The sequence below is a fragment of the Lithobates pipiens genome, unplaced genomic scaffold, assembly GCF_037356315.1.
Source record: "Lithobates pipiens isolate NorthernLeopardFrog02 unplaced genomic scaffold, aLitPip1_a1.2 Scaffold_13, whole genome shotgun sequence".
Classification (NCBI taxonomy): Eukaryota; Metazoa; Chordata; class Amphibia; order Anura; family Ranidae; genus Lithobates; species Lithobates pipiens.
This window is the reverse complement of record NW_027507718.1, coordinates 273,314,389-273,341,788: the sequence shown is the minus strand read 5'-3', so window position 1 is coordinate 273,341,788 and position 27,400 is coordinate 273,314,389. Positions and strand designations below refer to the sequence as shown.

General features: G+C 40.4%; 1 protein-coding gene across 1 annotated transcript in view; it reads right to left on the bottom strand.

Annotated features, from left to right (window-relative positions):
- BANK1 (B cell scaffold protein with ankyrin repeats 1) overlaps nucleotides 1-27,400 on the bottom strand; it is a 461,974-nt gene that overhangs the window by 17,306 nt on the left and 417,268 nt on the right. The window contains exons 14-17 of the mRNA XM_077476629.1: nucleotides 13,703-13,756; nucleotides 3,016-3,197; nucleotides 2,693-2,744; nucleotides 2,078-2,107 (exon numbers count right to left, since the gene is read on the bottom strand). Coding sequence (XP_077332755.1) covers nucleotides 2,078-2,107; nucleotides 2,693-2,744; nucleotides 3,016-3,197; nucleotides 13,703-13,756 — 318 coding nt within the window. The remainder of the gene's footprint in view (nucleotides 1-2,077; nucleotides 2,108-2,692; nucleotides 2,745-3,015; nucleotides 3,198-13,702; nucleotides 13,757-27,400) is intronic.

Sequence of the window (27,400 nt, the reverse complement as noted above, 5' to 3'; positions counted from 1 at the left end):
TTATTGTGAAGAAAAAAAATTATTATTATTTTTTTTTCAATGGATCAAAAATATAAAAAAACGCTGGTGAGTGATGTTTTTGAGCATTAGAGCATTTTTACAGCTGAAAAAGGTCTCTCAGAACCCACTAGTTTTTTTTTTTTTTTTTACTGCTCAAAAACGCCACTGCCCAAAACTGCTGATAACAGCCTATGTGTGCATGGATAACACGATGGAGTGTTTAAATGACTGTAGAAAAAAATGTCTACAGCCAAAAACAGCTGCTGTAAAAACATCAAAAGTTGTCCAGTGTGCATGGGGTCTTAGTATGCTTATTTGGGTAAATATATTTGATTTTATAAGAATGGGGGTATAAGAAGGTGTTTTAACCCCTTGCCGACCGGCTCATGCTGATATACATCAGCAGAAGGGCACGTACAGGCATGTTAACGTACCTGTACGTTGCCCTTTTGCTCCATGAGTGTGATCGAGGGTCCTGTGGACTCGATGTCCACGGGGATACCCACGATCGTCTCATGGAGAGGAAAAATGGGAAATGCTGATGTAAACAAGCATCTCCCCATCCTGCCTAATGACAGGACACTGATCACAGCTCCCTGTGATCGGGAGCGGTGATCAGTGTCGTGTCACACGCAGCCCATCCCCCCACAGTTAGAATCACTCCCTAGGACACATTTAACCCCTGCAGAGCCCCCTACTGGTTAACCCCTTCAGTGGCAGTCACATTTACACAGTAATCAGTGCATTTTTATAGCACAGATCTCTGTATAAATGTGAATGGTCCCAAAATAGTGCCAAAAGTGTCTGATCTGTCTGCGATAATGTCGCAGTCACAATAAAAATTGCAGATAGCCGCCATTACTAATAAAAAAAAATGATTCATAAAAATGCCATAAAACTAGCCCCTATTTTGTAGACGCTATAACTTTTGAGCAAATCAATAAATAAATAACCAATCAATAAATGCTTATTGGGATTTTTTTAAACCAAAAATATTTAGAAGAATACTTATTGGCTTAAAACTGAGGAAAAAATATATTTTTTTATATATTTTTTTGGGATATTTATTATAGCAAAAAGTAAAAAATATTGTTTTTTTCAAAATTGTCGCTTTTTTGTTTATAGCGCAAAAAGTAAAAATCGCAGAGGTGATCAAATACCACCAAAAGAAAAAAAGAAAGCTCTATTTATGGTGAAAAAGGACATCAATTTTGTTTGGGAGCCACGTCGCACGACCGCACAATTGTCAGTTAAAGCGATGCAGTGCCGAATTGCAAAAAACGCTTCAGTCTTTGACCAGCCAAATGGTCCGGACTGAAGTGGTTAATTTACAGCATGATTAAACTCACTGGCTGCAGTAGACAAAGCATGATGGACAAACTCACTGGGAGAGATTTACTAAAACTGGTGCACATAGAATCAGGTGCAGCTGTGCACAGCAACCAATCAGCTTCTAACTTAAACTTTTTGTAATTAGGCTTTGGCAATAAGGCATCATGCACACTCGTTTTTGGACGTTTTTACAGCAGCTGTTTTTGGCTGTTATCAGCAGTTTTGGGCAGTGGCGCTTTTGAGCAGAAAAAAACAAAACAAAAAAACTTGTGGGTTCTGAGAGAGGTTTTTCAGCTGTAAAAACGCTCTAATGCTGATAAATGCTGATAAACACTCAAAAAGGTCACTCACTCACTGATCCATTGTAAAAAAAACGCTAAAAAACACTAAGGCAGAAAAATACTAAAAAACACTACTAAAACAAAAGCTATTGAAAAAACATTGAAAAAAGCTGAAAAAGTTGAAAAAAGTTGAAAAACTCACTGCAAAGCTACTGGCGTTTTTATAACGTTATTTTAATGCTCAGTGTGCATGAGGCCTAAAACCTAAACCCTGCATACTGTCAGTTCAGCATTTACTGAATAGTTCTACTGCATGTATGCAACTGGAACTGGTATGCCTTTCAAAATGTATATATTAAAGCAAGATCCTTACAAATATATTTCAAGTTATATTTTTAGTAGCAAACTGTAATATTATCAGTTATTGAATGGATTGTTTTTTTATTATTGTTTCAGAGACTTACGACTTGGCTGATGAACAATGGTCAGTTTATCTGTTAAAAGGGGAAAATAAGAAACAAAAATAACCATGGGGGGAAAAAATACAAAAAACATTCATTTATTCATGTAGAATATATTTAAAAGCTGAATTACAGTCAAACAGCTAACTACATAACTAAAATACGGTACAAATATAGAAGCTGTTCTACCTGAAAGTTGGTGGCCTGACTGTTATGTACTGCAGTAAAGCAATACAGTTGGGTCACCTTCTTGCCCCAGCCTGTCATTGGACAGTGAAGGAGTAGCATCATATTGATTTTCTATCAGCACACATCAATGCAGCACAAGAGATTGGCACCCGGGGCTGCCCCTCAATTTCTCATTTTGAGATCTTCTTATCAGATTTTAAGAAAAGGTTTATACTAAATCAAATTCAGGAATTTACATTTAAATAGTTACGTTTAAAATAGATGAAAATGATTCTCATTGAATACATAACTTCCCTTTTTTTAGCTGTTTGAAGTTCAAATGTAATACATACAGTATGATAATAATAATAATAATATTATATATATATATATATATATATATATATATATATATTTTTTTTTTTTTTTTTTTTTTTTTTTCAGGCTTACCATCATCTGGTTTATCTCCAATAATATTGTCACGGAGTTGCTGCAACTTTTTCTAATAAGACAGAAATAGAACACGGATGATATATGTGTACAATGGTCTCATTATATTTTATACTGATGCCTAAGAAAGTATTTCTATTTGTAAACTAGTTCTTAAAATGGTGCATAATTGTGGCATTATACATTTATTAATGGAGAAAAAGATTTGTAAAAGCAATATGTAGTATATGCAATTCTGCATTTTATTTTGAATAAATATTCTCTCTGTGTTGTACCACTTACTTCCCCTTCTCACATCACGCAATAAATCCCATCTTTTTTACCTGTTGAAGGAGATCCAGACCACTCTTTTCAGTCTGCCACTGCTGGAATTTTTGAATTGCTTCGTCCATGGTGATAATTCCCATCTTCACTTTTTCTTGTAACAATATCAGCTCATCTTGCCCGCTAGGCAGGTAAGGTTGCTGTGTAACATGAACATCGTTCTTTGTTATTTGTACTCTGCCTGCAGTAAATATAATGAATACAATAAGGATAAGGATTAAGAAGCAATAGACATGTCACGCACTATACAAATTTTACTTTTCCAAGAAAACTCATTAGGTTAAATATTTGCGCTGCACTACCCTAATATTTGTTAGTTACTTTTTTACATCTTTCATCACTGTGGAGAAATAAAATGTTACCCAAGCTCTACTGCCAATATGAAAGTCCACGAGCTGTGCTCTAGCCAGGACGTTCAGGCCCCAAATATAATACTTGAATCAAAAAGCGCTGGCAACTCGGATGCTCTAGAATAAAAGTCCTTTATTGGTTACATGAGTACAGGCTATACGCTGACATGTTTAGGCTAAGAAGCCTTTATCAAAGCATTGCTTTGATGAAGGCTTCTTAGCCAAAACTTGTCAGAGCATGCGAGTTGCCAGCCCTTTTTGATTCAAAAACTTTCATCACTGTGTGTCACAGTCTGGAGTCAGGCTCAGAGGCCAGTATCTATAGCAGCAGAGCAGGTATCCACACAGGTCACCCTTGCTGATGACATGGGTTCACCTGAGGTGTGGGGTCTAAGCACTAACCGGTATTCACCAGAGCTCCTGATGGTGGAGATGGGCTTTGCTGCGTGTTAGTGCCAGGTCGCGACCAGGAGGTGAGCAAGCCGGTGTCCGATATTAGATATAGCAGGTAGGGATAAAGCAGAAGCGTAGTTGAGAAACAAGCCAAAAGTTGGTAACAAATAGTTGCAGGTTGGGATTCAGCAGAAGCGTAGTCGAGGAACAAGCCAAATGTCGGTAACGAATGGTAGTGAAGATACGGTCGGCAGCAGGAGAGACAGGAGCAAGATATTGGCTGGTGAAGGCACAATATTCTGGCAACCAGGAAGTGCAGAGACATGGATTAAATCAGGAAGTTCATGGGAGGAGCAAAGGGTTCAAGGTTCAAGGCAAACAAAATTCAAGACAAGATCATTCAAGGAATTGTCCAAGGAGCTGTCCAGCATTCCAGGTGGCTTAGTAAGCGGAGTCACTTCCAGACACACCAGAGGTCCCAGGTTCAAGCCCAGGTCCTAACACTGTGGTTTTTAAAAAAAGGAGGACAAGTAATGGACAATGCTTTTATTTTGGAAGCTTTGGAGTTCATTTTGTATGACAGCATTAGTTTGGGTGGTCCCATTACCTCTATGTGTAGGAAGTGGCAATGTAAATGTGTTGTAACCTGTCCTATGCTAACCTGTACCGGGGGGGGGGGGGGGGGGGGAGCACCATAGCTTTTCAGTGGATGTTTTGTCAGTGTATCTATAATTGTGGCACAGATACATTGATTATCAAGTAAGTATCAAAGAAAAAAACTACAACTAAATAACTGCTGCAAAGAACTGCATACCATAACCACAAGGCAAATTAAGAATGAATCATAGTGCTGCGCTTTTGGAGTGATAATATACTATGAATAATATGTGGTAAATTGCCTAATATATCCACATGTACAATAGGTAGTGACTTCTAATAAATCAATATGTGCCACACATATACCATATATAGATGAATGAATATTTAGTATTTTTAAGCAATTAGTAAACAATGAAAAAATAAAATAAAAATAATGACAAAGTCCTCTCAAAAGCGATTCACAGTCCTATTTAATAAAAATGGTAGATACAGGTACTCACATTCACAAAGTAAATTATAGTCATCAAACCAAGAGCATCGAGCTTGCCTGCATCACTTCCAGTGCCTCAGTGACACAAACAAGCTTGGCGTTCGTGGTTTGATGACTGTAATTTACTTTGTGAATGTGAGTACCTGTATCCACCATTTTTATTAAATAAATCAAGTTGTTTCAAAACATACTACACTATCCTGGGATCCGTCTCTTCTTCCATTTGCCATCTTCCATTTACCTGTATTGCGGGAGTTACACATTTATGTGTAAAATGATAAGTGGCACTAGATTGAAAAGGAGCACACTGCCGTTCTAATATTGGAAATATACAAGCCGAGGAGTTTTGACCACTACCAAGAACCATCTGTGATTAAAACACACATGCTCTTGTCCCATAGCCTTAAGGTAAGAGGCCATCCATCATCAAAGTGCACAGCACGGAAGGGTGTCACCGGTACATTGCACTTTATATGGTGTTTGCATAGAAGAAAGGAATTCACTTTATCCTTTATTTTTTGTTTACCTTATGGAGCACTTTATTATCTAGTACTTTTTTTGGAAGATTGTGAATCACTCTTCAGAGGACCGTGAATCCTTTTACAGAGGACTTTCTCATTATTTTTATCGTTTTTTTGACGACAGCCATGCAGACCAATTTGATGCAGTGTGCGGTGTATGGTCTGAGCACTGACAGGCTGACCCTCTACCCCTTCAACCTCTGCAGCAATTCTGGCAGCACGCACATGTCTATTTCCTAAAGACAACCTCTGGATATGATGCTGAGCATGGGCACTCCACTTCTTTGGTCGATTATGGCAAGGCATGTTCTGAGTGGAACCTGTCCTGTTAAACCGCTGTATGGGCTTGGCCACCATGCTGCAGCTCAGTTTCAGGTCTTGGCAATCTTTTTATAACCTAGGCCATCTTTATGTAGAGCAACACTTCTTTTTTCAGATCCTCAGAGAGTTCTTTGCCATGAGGTGCCATGTTGAACTTCAAGTGATCAGTATGAGAGAATGAGAGCGATAACACCAAATTTAACACACCTGGGACCTTGTAACACTAACGAGTCACATTACACTGGGGAGGGAAAATGGCTAATTGGGCCCAATCTGGACATCTTTACTTAGGTCTCCACCAGCTCCGTGATGTCGTCATGGAGGAGTGGAAAAGTACTCCAGTGGCAACCTGTGAAGCTCTGATGAACTCCGTGCCCGTGAGGGTTAAGGCAGTGCTGGAAATGAATGCCGGCCACACAAAATATTGACACTTTAGGCCCAATTTGGACATTTTCACTTAAGGGTGTACTCACTTTTGTTGCCAGCGGTTTAGACATTAATGGCTGTGTGTTGAGTTATTTTGAGGGGACAGCAATTTACACTGTTGTACAAGCTGTACACTCACTACTTTACATTGTAGCAAAGTGTCATTTCTTCAGTGTTGTCACATGAAAAGATATACCCTGTTTCCCCTAAAATAAGACCTAGCGTGATTGTCGGTGTTGGCTGCAATATAAGCCCTACCACCCAAATAAGCCCTACTCTGTTTCCTCAAAAATAAGCCATACCCTGAAAAGAAGACCTACAAGGACTTTAACTAGGGCTTATTTGGGTTGTAGGGCTTTTATTGCAGCTATCACCGACAATCACACTAGGTCTTATTTTAGGGGAAACAGGGTAATAAAATATTTACAAAGGTTTTCAATTTTGTGGGATACTGTATATAGTACCTGGACACTAATTTATATGATAAAAAAGTGTAACTCTCCACTTTCTATGGTGATAAAATAAAAATGGGAATATATATGCACCAGCAAAAATGAAAAATGAAAAGATATAATAAAATATTTACAAAAATGTGAGGGGTGTACTCATTTTTGTGAGATACTGTATATATGGTATATGTGCAGCACATACTGATTTATTATTAGTCATTGCTCATTGTACATGTGGATATATTAAGTAATTTACCACATATTATTCACAGTATATTATCACTCCAAAAGCGCAACACTATGTTTCACATTTTTTATCTAGTAATTTTTTGGAAGATTGCAATCACTCTTCAGAGCACTGTGAACTGCTTTTCAGAGGACTTTGTCATTATTATTTTTTTCATTTTTTCATTGTTTACTAATTGTTTACAAGCACAGAATATTAACTAATTATTAATTCATCTGTATATGGTATATGTGTGGCACATATTGATTTATTAGTAGTCATTGTCCATTGTACATGTGGATATTTTAGGTAATTTACCACATATTATTCACAGTATATTATCACTCCAACAGTGCAGCACTATGTTTCATTGTTAACAGATACATTGATGATGTTTTCATTGTTTGGGATAGCACCAGACCCTAAAATGAGGACTTTTTAAATGTTGGAACTTGAAAGCCACTTAAGCTTTACTATGACCTGCAACCAGCAAAGGATCGTATTTTTGAATTTGTAAATAAATGTAAAATCAAAGGACATGCTGGCTAATGGCTGCTACCAAAAAAGTACCATGGGGAAAGCTATGTATATTGCACGCCACTTAACCAGCATTTTCCTCACCATTAGCTTATTTCTTTTCTTACAATCAATATTTAAGACTGAGGCAAAACTGCACTGAGGATCAAGGTTTTCTATTATAAGCTGAAAAATAAACTTTTGGCTAGGGGCTACACCAAGATCAATTTGAAAAGAGTCAATAATAGAGCTCTATCCAAACCATGGAAATCAATGTTGTTTAATAATTAAAACAAAAAAAAACAGTATTGACCTTAAGATTATCATGTGGTATTTAAGACAACATCATCAATTGAAACAATACTTCTTAAATAATGGTATCTGCTATTAATGGATCCCAAAGTGGATTAATTTGTAATTTGTATCCATTCATGTATAAGAGAGCATTTTTTCATAAAGATAAGCTTGTACAGAGTCACTATAGAGGGAACAAACAGGATGATTCATGCAAAATGAAGGAGACATTCCCTTGCTGGGTCTGCCCCTATTGTCCTAAGTGTATACACCGAATGCATACATATATATACTGCCCTAAATGTAAATACTGATTTTTTATTTGAAATATATTTTATTAAGATCAAAGCTAAAACAACTAAAAAAAAAAAAAAAAATGCATTTTGAAAACAATAATTTGAAGTTAGGTAAATATTAAATGTTGCACATAATTACTTTGTATTATTATTTTATTATTTGTCTACAGTTGAAACTCTAGGCTCCTTTTCAAAAGTTTAACTGTATTTTCTTAGTTGCTGTAATGAGCGTGTTTGTTAAATTCAATAGTTGAAGATTAATACCAAACATGGTCGGATTTTCAGACGGAAAACGTGCAATGGGAGCTTTTTGTCGGAAATTCTGACCATGTGTAGGCTCCATCGGACATTTTCCATTGGAATTTACGACACACCAAATTTTAGATCTGAATCTCAAATTTTCCGACAACAAAATCCGTTGTCGGAAATTCCGATCGCGTTTACACAATTCTGATGCACAAAGTTCTACGCATGCTCAGAATCAAGCTGGCTATTGAACTTCAATTGTCGTACGTCACCGTGTTCTTGACGTTTGGAATTTCCAACAACATTGTGTGACCGTGTGTATTCAAGACAAGTTTGAGCCAACATCCGTCGGAAAAAATCCCATGGATTCTGTTGTTGGAATGTCCAATCGTGTGTACGTGGTATAAGAGTTACACTCTCAACTGCAACCCCCACCCCCATTGGCTTACTGCTAAGATACAATGCTATTACTGTATTTATCAGCATATAACATGCACAGGTGTATAACACGCACCTTCATTTTAGGAGTGAAGTTTCAGAAAAAAAAAAACAATTTTAAATAAAGAACTTTGAAGCAAAATAAGGGTCAGTGCCCATCAATGCAGCCTCACCATTGCCCATCTGCAGCCTGATCAATGCCCATCTACAGCTTCACAATTGCCCATCAATGTAGCTTTATCAATGCCCATCTGCAGCCTCACAATTGCCCATAAATTTAGCTTTATCAATGCCCATCTGCAGCCTCACAATTGCCCATCATTGCAGCTTGATCAATGTCCATCTGCAGCCTAATCAATGCCCATCTGAAGCCCCACCATTACCATCAATGCAGCCTGATCAATGCCCATATGCAGCCTCACCATTGCGATGAATGCAGCCTGATCAGTGCCCATCTGCAGCCTCACCTCAGATTACTGCTGCCTCCGAGGTCACAGGGAGGGGGGTGGGACAAGCGGCATCAGATTACATACAGTGAGAATCTCCTGTTTACTCAGCGACCTCTTTAATACAAAGTCCCGCCTCCTGGACCGGCTTCTATGATAGACAGAACAGTGGTCCAATGCCGACCCAGGAGATGAGACTTCCTATTACAGAGGCTGCTGAGTAAACAGAAGCTTCTTGCTGTATGTAATCTGATGACTCTCTAGTCCCGTCCCCCTCCCCGTCTCCTCCTAGACAGCCCAAATTTCAGTATCGGCATATGTCACACACACACACTATTTCCCCCCGATTTTTCAGGGTAAAAAAGGTGCGTGTTATACGCCAATAAATAGAGTATATCTGGATATTTAGGTAATCATACCAGCTTATACCTTTTAGTGTCCCTCTATATGAAACTCAAAATAAATGTTTGTTCTAGTGAAGGTAATATGCTGGGGGAAGGGTGGCAGCTAACAATATTTCAAAGAAAGCAGGAAATGCAGGAAAATCATTATCAAAATAACCCATTGACATAAATTATGTATTATCAGTTCTAAAACGGAAATGCTAATTGTCTGTTCTTAAAAGCACCTGGTTGTGTTCTCTGTTTTATTCATTTAGTTTGATGCTAGTAGCAAAGAAGGTAATGAAACTACAAGATGACTAAGGGTAGAAATTATTTGCATAGTTAGAAATGATTATTTTACTTGTAAGCCTTCATACAGTACATGCTATATAACTTCCAACATATGTGTTTGTCTAAAAGGTTATTCTTTATGAACTAAGTCTACCAGTATAAAAGTGGCACCATGCATATCTTTTAGTTAAAAAATGAGTTAAATTGTTAAATCCTCAATTATTTAATCTAACATGACAAAATCTGGAAGCAGCATATAAACTGCCAGCCCAGTGTAGACACTCACTGACAACGAGTTTGATGTTACCAACCATTTGAATATTTTTCAAGTTTAGCATTTGCTGTCTTTTTGAAACCTTGTGAAATTGCTCATTTCAGATTTCAAGTGACATCTTTTATCGCTGAAAATCTATTATATTGGAGGCAGTCAAACAATTGTGGTCAGGATTTAAACATATTTGACAAAGAAAGGATCTTAGTAACTATGCAGATGTCACAGTGCCCAAGCTCAAGGAGCACTATTCTGACTATCATGAAAATGTATTTTCAAAAAACTGGCTACTCATGGGCCCTAATTTACAAAAGAAAATGAACAAGTGCATGGATAAATTGTATGGTACACTTAAAACACAGGCTTGTATGAACACACAAGTTTAGGGGAGAATGATATGTGAAATGCATACAGTGCAGTCCTAGTTTGCAAAAAAAGGATCTGATCTAGCATTGGAAACTTCTCAGATGCAGCAGTGTATTAAATTGTATATCTGCATTTAGCATGATCACACTGGGCATATCTTTTCATGCATACTGTCATTTACCCAAAAGGAATTGTACAACTAGTAAAAGTCAATTAGAGCAGGTGCCAAATTGAAGTTCTGACCTGCCCCTGTCATAGGCATTGCGACCACCTCAAAAGCCGCCTTAAAGCGGAGGACCACCCTAAAGTGGACCTTCCGCTCATCGGAACCCTCCCCCCCTCCGGCGCCACAATTGGCACCTTTCAGGGGGGAGGGGGGTGCAGGTACCTGTACAGTACAGGTATCTGCACCCACTTCCGAGATAGCTCTCTGCGGAAAGAGGAGTAGATTACGCCCCTTTCCGAAAGTCCCCCGCTGCCTGCTGGGAAACACACAGATCCCAGAGGCAGTGGGGACCGTCCTTATTGCACAGTGCGACTCGCGCATGCGCAGTAGGGAACCGGGAAATGAAGCCGAAAGGCTCCACTTCCTGATTCCCATACCCAAGATGGCGGCGGCAGCACCCGAGAGATGATCGAGAAATCGGCTTCGGGTGCCGACATCGCGGGCGTGCTGGACAGGTAAGTGTCACTATTTTAAAAGTCAGCAGCTGCAGTATTTGTAGCTGCTGGCTTTTAAAGAAAAAGAAAAACGCGGAGTCCCGGCGGACTCCCGCTTTAACAGTCAAGAGCTGCTTTGTTCTGATAGAAGCAGAGGATTCTAGAATTCTGACCTAGAGCTGTATTAAGGGCAGTAGGCAGAGTATACCAAGGTTACGGGCTCCCTAGCTACACAGAAGAAGCATTTCTAAGACTGGTAGATATGTACAGTCATATTGTTGTGCATATACTTATGAGCTTGTGCACTTTTGATTAGATGACAGCGTCACTTCGGGTAAAAATAGTACTTTGCTAGTTTGTAGCACCAGATCTAACACACACTTAAAGCACTATTTCTTCACTTAATCACAGACAACTGATAAATGACAGTTCTGTGCCAAAAAATAGCATTAGCATCCTGGCACAAAGATGCTTGTAATGCCGCGTACACACATAGCCGACTATCCGGCGGACTTCCCGCCATTCTGTCCGCCGGACTTTCCGAACGGGCTACTTGCCCACACACGGCACTTTTTCAGCAGACTAATACAGCGTACTAAGTCCGCCGGACTATCCGCCGTACTTTTGAAATGAACGGACTCGCCCACACACGCGGAGGAAAGTCCGCTCATTTTGAGCGCGTCTCCAGGTAGACAGGGCCAGCGAAGGAGGCATCGCTGGCCCCGTCACCTGGTATGGACCCAGCATCCTCTGGGTCTGGGACTGTGACATCATAATAGGCGGGGACATCATCCGGTGATGTCCCTATATAAGTCGCCGTGTGTCGCGTCCGTGCCATTGTGAGCGGAGGATGCGACGAGGCAACATCTGAAGAGAAGAACAGAAGACGGCGAAAGCGGCGACAGCGGTGACAGAAGACCTGTAAAAGAGGTAGAAGAAGGCGCGGTGGCCCGGCAAGAAGAACTGAAGAGGGGGACAAGACCCCCGAAGTCGGAAGAAGAGGGCGGCGGCGAAGAAGAAAGCCGGGCTCCTCCACTAGCAAAAGAGCTAGCAGAAGATAGCGGAGGAGTCCGGCGAGAAGACCCCCGAAGACGGAAGACCCCTGGAGCTGTGCAATAAACTATTTTAACCCTTGTGTGTTGTGTTTTTTTTACTTTTACTTTTTTTTACAGGTGAATGGGTAGGGGTACATTGTACCCCATACTCATTCACATAGGGTGGGGGGCTGGTATCCGGGGCCCCCTTATTAAAGGGGGCCCCCGGATTCCGATAAGCCCCCTGCCCGCAGACCCAGACAACCAACGGCCAGGGTTGTCGGGAAGAGGCCCTTGTCCTCATCAACATGGGGACAAGGCACCCCCCCGTGTTGAGGGCACGCGGCCTGGTACAGCTCTGGAGGAGGGGGGCGCTCGCTCGTCAGCCGGGTAGCGTGCTCGGACAAGGGTCGACCCCCACGCCGATTTTTTGGGCGTTGGGGTTCCCCTTTAAGTCCATACTAGGTGACGGGGCCAGCGGCGCCTCCTTCGCTGGCCCCGGCTACCTGGAGACGCGCTCAAAATGAGCGGAATTTTCTCCGGGTGGGAAAAGTCCGTTCATTTCAAAAGTATGGCCAGACTGGCACTCACACGGCCGGATTGTCCACCGAAATGCGAGTCCGGCGGGAAGATTGGAGTGAAAAAATACTTTCTAAGTCTGCCGTACTTTTGGGTAAAAAAAGTCAGCCGGAGGCAAAACACGGGCGGATTGTACGGCGGACTTGAGTTTGCCGGACTTTTCCACCGGATTGTTTGATCGTGTGTACGCAGCATAACGTAGACAAGATACAGCACTGCTCCTCTTCTTCCGTGATGCAGAAAGCTCTCACTCCCTTGTCGTTCTGGCACCTCTGAACCCACTATCTTAAAGGGAAAGGACCCTCTGACCTTCCCTTCTGGGTTGGGGTTTGCAGGGGCACCAGAGCGACACACAAGTTTGATTTTGCTGCATCATCAGTAGATTAGCAGCCCTATACAACTGATCTAAAGGCACAGAAAAAAGGACATACATGTATCTAAATATGTTGATGCAGAGTGTATTTAATTTCTCATGGTGACATACAGCATTGAGTTAGCAAGTTTGTAAATAAATCCCCCTAAACACTAATTGCACCCTTGATTTGTTATTTTTATATAGAGTCAGGGTGCTAAAAAAAAGTATGTTTTCAAAAGAAAAATGTTGCTAGTGCTTCAAGCTAATTCCTAATCTCCCTTGCAGCACATTGAAGATCAGGACCACTACTACTATGTTAGTCTGACCCCAGCAGCCTGCAGGTCTATACATAATCACAGCTACTGGGCTACAATAAACAAGACTCATGCTCTCAGGTCTTTAGAAAAAGTGGGAAAGGGCTGGCGCCCTTTTTTATTGCTATGCCATTGTAGGGGAGAATTCCTTTATTTAGATCTGGATCTAAATGTCTGTCATCTTTATTTGATCTCTGGGATCCCAATGGAGAGATGTCCACTAATTTCCTCTCCAGTTGACAGGTGTCAGATTAGAAATAAAGAGTCATACAAGTCATTCTTTTCTGCAGACTACACCACGTCTGCACTTTCTCTTTCTTTTATTATTTCTTATTGTTTAATAATAATAGTATTATTGTTATTACTATTATTATTTCTATTATGTGCTGGTAGGTCTATAAAAAGAAACAAAAAAACTTACTTTGATAGAGGCCAGTGCTGTATATTTTTTTCTCTTCTTCCTTCTGGCGAAACACTGTAGAAAGAAATACTGATGTTGAAAATAATCTTGATATTACATATTTATTTGATAACAAATAAAGGCAGAAAAAGGACTAGAAAATTTAAATTCTGTTTTGTGGCAGGCTACTTATATAAGCAGACCATTGTGAAAGTGATGTCTAGGGATCACCCATGATATAACAGTTCTTTGTTTGATTAGCATATAAGAAACCCTTATGAGTCCCAAGGATTGTTGAGCAGTATGTAGATTAATGTTTCTTTCAGCAATAACTTCCATGGTTATTCCTTTTTCAAAGTATTCGGTGAAGGGCAATGGTGTAAAAAGCATCCAAAGTTGAGATCTGCCGGCAAACAGAGAAAAATCTGTACCGAAAGCGTATTAATATAAAAGGCAAGCTATGATGATGACTTTAACAGTTGAAACGTGTTAGCATCTTAGTCGTGTATGGATTCACTTGCCTTTTAAAATAATAGGCTTTTGATATAGATCTTTAGCTGTGTGCTGGCAGTTCTCAACTATGTATTATTTCCTGCATGGCTTGAAGGAGCCTTTCCGCTGCATCTGCATTTTGCAAAAAAAGGGTGAGGAGGGTGAGCACTTTTATTGCTTGATTACATGGTCTAAAAAAAAAAAATCAAATATATATATATTTAAAATGTTTTTCTCAGCTATTCAAACCCTCATTAGAGTGACTTGCTCACTTAAAAAAAATAAAATAAAAAAAATGCCCACAATGAAAGCAGCCTCTGAATACTTACATTTCGGGTAGTGAGCTCACACTCTCCCAAGTTCAAGAACTACAGCCTTTAGCAGAATTTTCAGTATTTAATAGGTTCAGAAAGGTCAGATATCTATGTCCCCTGCCTTGTATTGCAGGTCCATTTGCTTTCCCTACATCACTACATAGCACAGTAGTATTTCAGGGGCCAGATTGAATAAGGATTGATCACAGATGTGTGTCAAATGTGAAGGTTCTGTTGGAGAGTTTATCTCTGATGGATAAAAGAGTTCAGATTCTACACCCACCAGAGAGGAAAGTATTCTGAGTCATCTACTGCAGAAGACTTTTTTTGGATTTTGTTTTTGGAAACAAGTCGCTTTAAGAATAAGGTATGAAAACAGTAATTGTACATTTATGTTTCTTAAACCTTTAGCATAGCCCTTTCAGTCAGCTGCAGCCAACAGCAATGATCTGACATAAGAGCTATAGACAGTTAGGTTGACATAAAACCATTACTTTAGTCAGAAAATGAAGTCCTGCTAGATCACTTCAGGCTGGCTTCTTTTGCAGGTATAGTTATGTAAAATATTACCATTCTCTGCACATGCTCAGTTGCTCTCCAGCCTCCAGCAAGAAGAAACAGGAACAATGCTGGAGGCAATTTACAGCACACACTTATTTAGGTAGCATAATATGTTGGAATGTATGTTCCTTGCTAAAGAATATTATTTTTTATCAAGTTGTTATGGGTAAAGTTAACTTAAAGCCACTTCAATGCCTTGTACACAGGGAGGTTGATTTGCTAAAGGCAAATACAGTGTGCACTTCAAGTACACTGCAAGAACTGCACACTAGATCTGAGGGGAAGCTCTGAAATGAGGGAAAGCTCTGCTGATTTCTATCATTATTTTTATTATTATACAGGATTTATATACCGCCAACAGTTTGCGCAGCATTTTACAACATGAGGGCAGACAGTACCGCTACAATACAATTCAATCCAGAGCAATCAGAGGGCCCTTCTCTTCCAATCACGGGTAGCACCCTCTAGTTAGTGTGCTAGTGAAAATAGGTTAGTTGTTAGTGTAGGCAAAGTGGCTTGGCTGAGAGCCAGCCTTGGGTTGAATCTGGGTCAGGGTTTAGTGACTCAGGGAGGCTGGATGTCTCATTCAGACATTTCTTCTGGTGCCTCCCCCTACTTTCTGGAACCTTGGAGAAGGTTCTAGATGTAGTGGGTGGAAGCTAGAAGGGGCTATTTGGCATATTTATAGGTCCTCGACCAACCCCCAGCAAAAAAGGTCTGGAAGGGGGCCGCCACCTCATAAATAGACATGAGTCATTCCAGCAGGGGCAGTCGGGTGGAGATGACGTGCTGAGGAGGTTGTCGGTGGCCCTTCAGGGTGCCCCCTAGTCTGGGAAGTGGGGGTGACCTTGGGCCTGGGACTCAGGTGCTGGGAGAATTCCCCTACAACACATGGAGGAAACCCTTCCTGGAGGCATGGGAGCAAGTGAGAAAACAGCAGGAGCAGGTCAGCACATCTGGGAGATCTCCTGAGAGTCAGCTGGGTGAGCTGGTGAGTATCAGTCTGGAGGACTGTAGAGAGATTGTAAGTCTGGAGGACTGACAATCTCTCCACAGAGAGACCTTAGCCTGGAGGGCTAGTAAAAGGGGAAACTGCTGCAGCCAGGTGGGCTGGCAGTGCTTGAAGAGGTGGTGCTGGGATCAGTAGCCACAGGAGGAATGTAAGTTGGACACTGAACTTTCCTACACAACTAAGGGGCCTCGGGTTGCTGCCTATAACAGGCTGTTGCTCTAATCTGACTGAATGAATTGTCAGATTTTTCACAAGTGTCTCAGCTGGGTTACTGCAAGCAAGTGGGTGCTGGATGAAGAAGTGGAGTGTACATAGAGACTGTATAGAGCGCTGTATATAGGAAAGTTGTTTCTGAAGTCAAGTGGGCATCCCATAATCTTCAATCCCCATCCAAGTTATATCCCTCAATAAAACAAACAAAAAAAAAACAAAGCCGCATACTGTTCTGTGTGCCTGGCTTGACAGACTGGCGGATCCCTATTCATCAGCGGCTCCTATGGGGTGCGCTACACACGTGCAAACAAAAATGCAATTTTTTTATTTTCCTTGCACATTCCCCTCAGATCTAAAACAACTGCACTTTTAGTGCACTTGTGGGTGCAATTGGGAGTGCACCTGCAGTGCACAGACTAATTGCCTTTAGTAAACCAACCCCATATGATTCAGCTTTTATAAGAGCAATGTGTACAGCAACTTTTAGAAAGCATTTGCAACCTTTAAAGTGGCTCTTTCCTAACAAAAATATGGAGACTGCCGTTGCGTGACCTCTTTTGAAAATGCTAATTTTTTTGGTTGTGTCTGGTTTTGATGATTTGAATCACACACCCAGAACAACCATCTTTAATTGAGTGCCAGAAAAGTGTCAGAGTTCTCAATTCCTATACTTGTTGCAAGTCAGAGACCAGCATTAGCATGACAGACAAGGAACAAACATTCTCAAAAGTGTTGTCAACAGCAATGGCAGACCCTTTCGTTTTCCTTGGAACAGAGTTCCTTTAAGCAAGTTTTGGATAGCTTTGTTCTTCATGCTTGTAACTTAGTGCTCATCGCTAAAGTTGGCAAAATAATTGAGACATCTCAGGCAACAGGAGTTCCAAAAGGTCATCTGGCTTAAAGGACACTTAAACTATTCAGGTGGTCATAATTAAAGCAGACCCACTTAGGCCTCATTTAGACTTGCGGTGGGGGGGGGGGGGGGGCAGTTGTTTAAGCGCTGCAACTACGATGCTAAGATGACCTGAAATGTAGCGAATAGTGGGCGAAGTGCTGCAAATGCCCCACAACCACGTGCCATGCATGCAGTTGCGATGCGGTTGTTGGCAACAACGGGGTTGAAACAGGTGGTGAGGAGGCATTGCATCACTTCCTCATTGCCTGTCAGTAGCCTCTGGAGTGCTATCCAGAAGAGGATCAGGCTTCAGAGGCAAGGGAGATTTAGAAATCTTCCCATAGTAGTGAGTTTAAGAAAGTGCACATCAATATCTTCAGAACACAAAAAGGCAAAAATACAGAAATACTCGACTACAAATTATACAGTATATCTGGATCCCCTGCACTACATTTTTCTGATTGATGGAGGTACAGAGAAAATAAGGCTCCCATTGCTTGGGGGAAGTTGACATTTTTGGCATTGTTAAGTATTTCTGCACATGTATATTGAAGTGAGACCAAAATGTGCAGCAAGTAAGAATTTATTTTGGCAGGAATATCTTATGTTTTCTAAAATATAATATAAATGGAGTTATGTGGCAGTTTTAGATGCAAATAGTATTTAACTAAGCAATGCACATGACACTCACACAAAGTAATTCCTTAAAGTATATCTAAACCCAAGAAAATAATTTAAAGGATCGCTGCTTACCAATCTTTAGATGTGGTGGCTGCATTCATTTTCGTTTCCTTTGTGATTTTATTTCCCTTTTTTCCAATTGGTGATCCTGCCAGCAACATACTTCCTGTCACAGGGTGATTTAGCCAACAGAACACTTTCCTTATCACTATAGCATGGTGAAAAGTGTTCTGTAGTTCACAAAAGTGAACTAGTTAAAGCTGAGAACTCTACTTAAGCTTTCAGTGCAGCAGAGGCAACCTGTACAGAAAGTTACAAGCCCACAGGATTTCCTGCACGTTCAATCGGTATTTATTTAGCATTTATCAAACAGATATCAAGAATATTTTATTGTATATTTAACAGACTTAAAGGGAGCATATAAAATATGTTTATTGATAGGATTTACATACCCTTTAACGCAAGCCAAAAGGGTACTGCGTTCTGTGTTCCCAATGTGAAGATTATTATTTTGTCCTGTTGTCTCAGGAAATGTTAGGAATTTGGTCCAGTGGGGACAAAGACTGCAAAAAGAATTTCACTAAAAAGGGCCATGAACCTCTGCCTGGTTATTAATATGGTCTGTTTCTTTCTGCCTGGGTTACAGTGGCTCCCCTGATTTCTTGTCCTGCTTGTTCTGGATGACATACCCTTTGGTTTTGCAGGTAGAATAGATCTCATGAAAAACCACTGTTACCAAACAGCATATTAAAATGTAACCCCTTTTTTCATCGCTAGAGGCCAACCGAAATATCTCTGAAATATATATTTGTTCCCTTTGTAAATATTTTATATGCTTCCCTCACCTCCTAGGTATTTTTGACGAAAATTCCATATTTCAATGACAATGAAAATCTTTCGAAAATAAGTCATAAAAAATGTATTTGTGAGTTAGAAAATAACTCATAAAATTATTTATTTGTGAGCTGCATCCTACCTAAAGTCTATTGGCGTGCATATTATTTCTTGTGAATATGTATATGCTGAATTTTTGACACTGTAGCTACAAGTGTGTCAACTGTGGAAATTAGAAACATAAAGCAAAGAATTGTTGTGTTAGCGTAGATACAATTTACCTCCTAGGTCAAGAAAACCTGAAGGTTGTAGCTGAACTGGCAATATGAATACAAATCGCTCTCTGGCCACATACTTGCTAAAGATCTGTTTTAGTGGCTTTACGTCTCCCTGAGAGGAATACTAAATAATACATTTTTTTCAACATGAAGTGAAGTGATTTTACCTATAAATTATACATTGTTTTTTAACATTTAAGGTAATGCATATATTTTCTCCTAGTAAAAAAATATTTTTTACTCTGCACCATAAATTGTCAATATATGGTTTTAATGGTGGTGACATAAAACTGGTATGCTGTTTTAAAGGTGTATGTTATGTTATAATCAGGTGTAGAAAAGATATGTGCATTTTTATTTGAACTGAAATACTGGTATTCCTAAAAGCTGTCTCATATGTTTATTTTTAATTTGCAGTAATGTTAAATTTTAAGTAAAAATTGGCTAATTTACTTATAGGTGCCATGTATGCTAAACCCTTCATGAACTTCTGTGCTATACAAGGTTGCATTAAGTATATTGGTTCTTTTGGGCCTGGCACCAAAATAAATGGGGCAGCTTGGGCTGTGATGTTTATAGGTCTCGACCAGTGGTCTACAAACTGTGGCCCAGGGGCCGGATGTGGCCCATTTCTTGCTTTTATCTGGCCCTCTGGGTACTATTTCTTCAATTGACACCAATGATGGGGCTTCATTCCCCCTATTCACATCATCAATAGGGCACTATTCTTCCATTGACACCAGCAATGGGGCACTAGTTCTCCCATTAAAACTAATGATTGGGAACTGATGTTGGGGCATTTTCTACTCCCACTGGCCTCCTTAAATCCTGAAGGACAGTAAACTGGCCCTTTGCTTAGAAACATCAGAGACCCCTGCTCTAGACTGTCGATTTTTCAGCTGTTACATGTATGCTTTCGATACTTTGACAAGTTATTTCCTGTTTCAGTTATAATATCTATGGATTCCTAATTTAAATGATCAAAACACTTTAACTTTTTTACATAACAAACCACAGGGTACTACATGATTGGTGACAAGAATGCCTGTGAGTTTGGTGCTCTAACAGATTTAATGCTAACTGACCAACTAGTAGGAAAAACAAACTCAGTCCACATTAGAGAATGATTTACTCTACAAAAGCTATTACAGTTACAATCCAAAGTGAAACTACTGTTGCCTAGGCAAAACCCCCAGTCAGGGAACTACTGGCAACATAGAGGCCGTGAATTCAGAATCTACCTCTTTTAAGCGGTATATAAAGGCCACAATTTCAAGGTAAAACAAGAGATTTGTCTAAACTATAATGTGGAGCTACACATACTAGGCAAAGCACTCCAAACAAAGTGCTAGTGCCAAACCAAAAATTAAGCAAAATGTGATCTCCACCATAACCACACCACTGGTTGACCACCTAGGCCTACACATAGGATAGTCAAAAAGCGCTTGTAACCACTGGTCTATTTTGCAAATTCCACCATTCACAAGTACTCTAGGCCCAAGCATTATGCTTTAATAAAATTACTCAAATCCACATACAAGTATTACACACACAAGCTCTGGTGCCCCCCTGCCAGTTGAGTGACCCGCTGACTTTATTTCCTAGGAGTGCTGCTGCTCTAATCAGAACTGGAACCAGCATTCGTTCCAACTGGTGAAAGTTGTGTCAAGGAACGGCCCGCCCCTATGCATTTGTCACTTCCTCGATGTCATCAGGAGTAGCCTGATTGCATTTTTAATTCACCTATGCATACTTTAGGGGTGCTGTGACTAAAAGTGGTGGCAAAGGCTTTTTTTAATCTATACCCACAAATAAGCCTATAATAAGGTTTACCTGTAGGTACAGTAAATATCTCCTAAACATGCACTGGCGCATGCGCACTGCGCCCTCAGTGGATGGCGTGCTGTCCAAAGAGAGAACTGTGCCAGGGCACATGTGCTTCAGTGATATCATCTCAGCTTGGCTGCCTGGGAAACATAAGGATAACCGGGCGAAGATGAAAGCCCTGTTAGCGGTGACAACATGCCCCTGGAGGGCTTTATTTTCAGGTAAAAGTTTCAAAATGTGCTAGTATGCGATTACATTAATTTGCAGGGAGAAGATTTTTTTTTTTGCAGGTTTATTACCACTTGAAGAAGACTTGGGAAATGCTCTCTAAGGCAAATGTACTACTCACTGCTCCTACTCTGAAATTGGTAGGTTATCTTAGAGACTGTGCTATTCCTGTGCTTAGTTGCCTTCCAGTTACATCTTTAGGTCAGAGGCAATATTTATTTTTCCAGAACCCATAGGGACATGATGGATGGTGCTATTAACTTCACACATTAACCACTAAAGGACCGCCTCCTTCACATTTACGTCGGCAGAATGGCACAGCTGGGCACAAGCATGTACAGGTACATAGCTCTTTAAGTGCCCAGCCGTGGGTCACGTGCGCGCCACCGCCAGCACGCTTGCGACCCGGTCCTGAGCTCCATGACCGTGGCCGCATGACCTGATTGGGTCACAGAGCTGAAGAACGAGGAGAGGTCTGTGTAAACAAACCTCTCCCCGTGCTTCCTAGTGTGGCTGTCACCGATCGTTTGTTCCCTGTGTGGCAGCACGCAGGTAAAATCACCTGGTTGTATCCAGGATGGGAAATATGTGTGCCCTAGATTCAGGCTTTATGCAGACTTGTACAACTAGAAGGGAAGAGTTAATGAGCCCAGCTGAAGTAAGTGGGCTCATTAAGACCTCTACAAAAAACCCCAGCATGCTTAGGGAGATGCTCCATCCTGGAACCAGTTTTGTGTTGTATAGACTGGGGAGTGTGAAATCTGTTCTGTGCGGTGAGTTAATGCCTGTGTGGCAAACCTCTACAACAGGGACTGGTGCAGCACAAGGCCGCACTCAGTTGTTAGACAGGGAATCTAAGTGTGTAGTTAGAGGTCAAGCTGACCAGGATTTATTTTCATGTTTTATTTTTGTTTGGCTGTTATATGTATCACTGCATGTAGCATAAATAAACCGCATCTTTTGTTTTTTTGCACCTACAACGCTGTCTGCTGTGCCTGATTTTGTGTTGTGAACCCATCCAGGGGGTCACACACACCCGCTGCCGAGCTAACCCCTCACACCTGTTATAGGGAAAGACAATCAGTAACGTCACATGCCAAGCCACGCCCCCCTACAGTGAAAAAAACACACAAAGTTACACATAAACCTTCCTCGCCCTGTAGTGGTTAACTCCTTCACTGCCAGCGTCATTTACACAGGAATCAGTGCATTTAAATAGCACTGATTGCTGTATAAATGACAATGGTCCCAAAGATGTGTCAAAAATGTCCAATGTGTCCGCCATAATGTCGCAGTCACAATAAAAATCACTGATCGCTGCCATTACTAGTAAAAAAAAAATATATTAATAAAAATGCTATAAAACTATCCCCTATTTTGTAAATGCTATAACTTTTGCGCAAACCAATCAATAATCGATAATTGCGACTTTTTACCAAAAATATGTAGAAGAATACGTATCGGCCTAAACTGAAGACAAAAAAATGTTTTTTTATATATTTTTGGGGGATATTTATTATAGCACAAAGTAAAAAATATTGTTTTTTTTTTCAAAATTGTCGCTCTATTTTTGTTTATAACGCAAAAAATAAAAACCGCAGAGGTGATCAAATACCACCAAAAGAAAGCTCTATTTGTGGTCAAAAAAGGAAACCAATTTTGTTTGGGAGCCACGTCGCATGACCGCGCAATTGTCAGTAAAATCGACACAGTGCTGAATCGCAAAAGGGGCCTGGTCCTTTGGCTGCAAATTGGTCCAGGGCTTAAGTGGTTAAACCTGTTTTAAAATAACTGCCAAGTACAGTGTGTGTATGTCCAACAATTTTTATGAGTAATAGAGTGGGGGAAGGGTTAAAACTCTTATTGGCTTTCCTGCTATCCTTGACTCCATTAAAGAAAGTGTCCCTGTTTCAGAATTTCCCTCATTTCCTATCTAAAAATGTCAGCAAAAAGTTGTTAGCAGAACAGGAAGTGAGAGAAGAAAAAAACTCTCTAATGGAATCCAGAAAGCAGTAAAACCCAACAGGAGTTTTACCCCTTCCCTTAACTATCAAAATCAAAAGAATAAAGTTTTGGCTGGGCATATATAGTAACCCCTTCATTCCCAGCGTATAGTCAAATGATGTCCGCAGACGGGATCTCATTTTTGAGGGAACACATTTAACCCCTTAATTCCCCCCTAGTGTTAACCCCTTCCCTGCCAGTGACGTTTATACAGTAACAGTGGCTATTTATAGCACTAATCGCTGTATAAACGTCAATGATTTAAAAAATGTGTCAAAAGTGTCCGATCTGTCTGCTGCAATGTCGCAGTCCTGATAAAAAGATCACCACCATTACCTGTTAAAGAAAAAAAATAATAAAAATGCCATAAATCAATAACATATTTTGTAGGCATTATAACTTTTGTGCAAACCAATCAATATATGCTTATTGCGATTATTTTACCAAAAATATGTAGAAGAATACATATCAGCCTCATTTTTTTTTTTTTTTTTTAATGTGGGATATTTATTATAGCAAAAAGTTAAAAATATTGTGTTTGTTTGAAAATTGTCGCCCTGTTTTTGTTTATAGCACAAAAAATAAAAACCGCAGAGCAAATATCACCACGTGTAATTGTCAGTTAAAGCGACACAGTGCCATATTGCAAAAAATGGCCCGGTCAGGAAGGGTGTAAATGTGCCGGGGGCTAAAGTGGTTAAGTACAAATATAAGCGAAGAGAACAATACTAACACAGCTAGAATCAGCGCTGCCCTACTGGAGGGCCAGTGCTACGAGAGGAGCAACATTTTGTGGTGTACAACACTACCATAGAAAACACTTAACAAAGTTGCCATGCAACTTTACAGTACACAGTGTTACTGATATATCATATGATATAGGTGCTGTAAGGACATATATTGTGCTATTGATACCAGGTGGAATATATACATTTGTCACCTGGTATTAATATCACATAATATACTTTGTACCATGTTATTACACCACACCCCATACAATTTAATTCTTATGAGAATTACAGAAATTCCTTGTTCATGCTTATAAGCCTTTGTATATGTACAAAGTTGATAAAGGGAGATTTGCCTTGGTTATAGTGGAAATCTGTACAATTGAAGAATTTATTAACTGTTTCCTGAGGCTTTGATCTCGCTGCTCCAGCTTATAATGTTGTCATCCTTCTCTTTATTTAAGTCACAAGGATTAAAAAGGCCAGATATCAGGAAATTGGTCATGAAATGTATTTGTGTGGAATCTGAACCCTAGGGGTTTGAGAATCAACAACCATACCAACCTCAAAGAAGATATAAACTCTTTGGACTGGTTTTAGTCAGGAAAAATTCTTTACAGTTCACAGACTGATGCTACAGAAATCACCCTCTTTTCATAGGAAAAACTTCTTCTCACAGCCCTGTGACTACTCATCATCATTAGACTTCCCAAACCAGCAATAAAACTGGAAACAAAAATAACAATAAAAATATAACTAAAAATAATATTCCCACATCATCCAATTAGCTATGTAAGACTTCTCTAGACATTGGTAGAAAAAATACTGCCCACAGTGAATACAATAGTCACTATCCTTGCAGGGCCGTCTTTAATATTGGTTGGACCCTGGGGAAAAATTTTCTTGGGCTCATCCCCATGTAATTTCACTCTCCACCTGCTCTGAGACATACAATAAATAGCAGCTATACTTAAAATCTGTTTACTGTATCAAATCAGGCAGAAATTGTGATTGATTGCCAGAGGTTACAGAATATCAGTACTGCTTACTGACTGGTTGCTAGAGGTTACTGCACACATTACGGCTCACTGAATAGTTGCTAGAGGTTACAGCACATCATCTCCTCACTGCAGGGGAGCATGATATACATATGAATGCAGGCCTTTATTTACATATCTATGCTGCCAGCCACAATTATTTACATATGATTTCTGGTTATTTACATGTAAACACAGGGTACAATAGGGCAAAGCTGGGCAGCATTAGTAGCAGCAATTCACACTGAGATATTGGAACACAGCACAGGACTAAAACTTCAAGGGACAAGGGAATTTAAACTGGGATAGTTGGCAAGTATGAGGCAGCTGCTATGGGCCTCACAACAATGACAGGGCCCAGGGCAACGACTCCTTTTCCCCTGCCTTAAAGACGGTCCTGTATCCTCCTATACCCTATATGTAGCACCCTCTAGCTAGTGTGCTAGATGTAAATAGGTTTGTTAGTGTAGGAAAATTTGGTTTGGCTGAGAGCCAGGCCTAGGCTTAATCTGGGTCAGGGTTCAGTGGCTCAGGGAGGCTGGAAGATTCAGAAAGCAGCCCCTATGGTGCCTCCTCCTGTTTTTTGGAACCTTCGAGAAGCTTCCAGATGTGGGCGGAAGCTAGAAGGAGCTGCTTGGCATATTTATGAGTGCCGTCCCCAGCCAATCCCTAGCAAAGGGTCTGGAAGGGGGTAGGCACCTCCTAAAAAGGCATGAGTCATGCCAGCAGAGGCAGTCGGATGGAGATGGAGTACCAAGGAGGTTGTCGGTGGCCCTTGGGAGGAGACCTTGGGCCTGGGGCTCGGGTGCTGGAAGGATCTCCCACAACATATGGAGGAACCCCTTCCTGGAGACACAGGAGCAAGGAGAGGACAGGGGAAGCAGGTCAGCATGTCTAGGAGATCAGTCTGGGAGGACTGTGGAGAGAGGGACAGTCTGGAAAGACTATGGAGAAAGTTAGCCAGGAAAGCTAGAGCCAGGCGGGCTGACAGTGCCTGAAGAGGTGGTGCTTGGGTCAGTGACCATGGGAGGAAGTGCTGGAAATGTTTTAGCTCTGTCACTCCAACGTTCTTCAAGTATAGGGGCTGTGAGAATCTGCCTGTAATGGGCCATTGCTACAAATCCTTTCTAGAGTGACACAGCTGTGAACCAAGCAAGGGTGTGCTGGAGGAAGAAGTTGGAACTGTATATAGACTGTATATATAGAAGAAGTGTCAAATGGGCATCCCATAATTCCCAAACCCCACCCAGGTTCTAATCCTTCCAATAAATAACAAAAAAACAAAGTCACAGACTTGGAGTGATTGTGAAGATTCGCTGCACCTGGCTATGCAGGGTGGGGGATCTCAGTTCACCTTAAGGGGGTGCGCTACATATACAGTAGATCTTTCAAATTATCATAAACTACCTCATGTACATAGAGCTACAGATAAAAACATCTTACAGATAATAATTCAGAACTTGGCTTCTAAGAATATCATTCATACTGCATAATTAGGGGTAACTCCAAATACAAATGTACCACCCAGGAGGGCCCTCAGATATTAGAAAACTTGACTACTATCCAGTACCCAGAGGTGAGAGAGGGAGGATTTCCCTATCTAAACAGATAATGACCCGTGTAACAATTTTTTGAGTGCTTTAACTTCCCAGTATCAAATTCTTTTTACCTGTGCAGGTACCAGTAGCTGTCAAGCCTAAAACTTGTCAGGCAGGTTATAAAGGGGGGGTCACAAGATATTAAACTATTCAAGAAAATACATATTTAACCTGCATCTCTCATGAGTTGGGTACAATATTTTCTACATTTCATTTTTTTCTTTCCTTTTTTAGATCTTGATTCTACAAAATCAACCTTTCTTTTGGAGTGCAAAACAACAATTACTGGCACTCAGAATCTCCCCCGGTATTTCTTTATTGAAGGTAATTCCTGAGCACACCGTACAACAGATTATGCATTTCTGCCTACACTGCCTTAGTCATAGCTAGTTGCGGAAAATTGCAACATTTTTAAAATAGCTTTCCACAGAGACAGGCCAGTAATCAGGGCTAATATACATTCATGATACAGGTACAAACAGTGAAGGAAGCAACAAAGAGGGAATATCAAAGAAAAAAATAAAATAAAAATCAATACAATAATTAAAAAAATAAAAATCAATTAAAATTAAAAATCAATTAAATTTAATTTATTATTTAAGGTAAAAGCTGACATCCCATCTATGATTCGGGCCCTGTGAAATCCCAGAGTGAAGCCTAAAGATTTTATATTATAATGTAATCTGGAATTGGTGGGATTCCTTGGAAGGACAAAATGCAGACAGGTTCCTGTTCTCAAAAAAGTGTTCCTCGATTTAAGTTCTAAGGTGCCCTGTGGTGAATCCCACATATTGTGGCTTGCACTCAGATCAAACAACAGTGTAAACTGTGTTCTTAGTGCCATAACTTACTGTATATACTGTTTAATAGGATATATATTCACAGACACACTCATTTTATATGCACTCCACTATGCCTGCATAGGGATACACCACACCTATAAGACCCCTGCATGGTAAGCCAGATTTTGTTTTGTGAATGTACAGCTCACAAACCTACAAACCTGTTTTAAGGCTT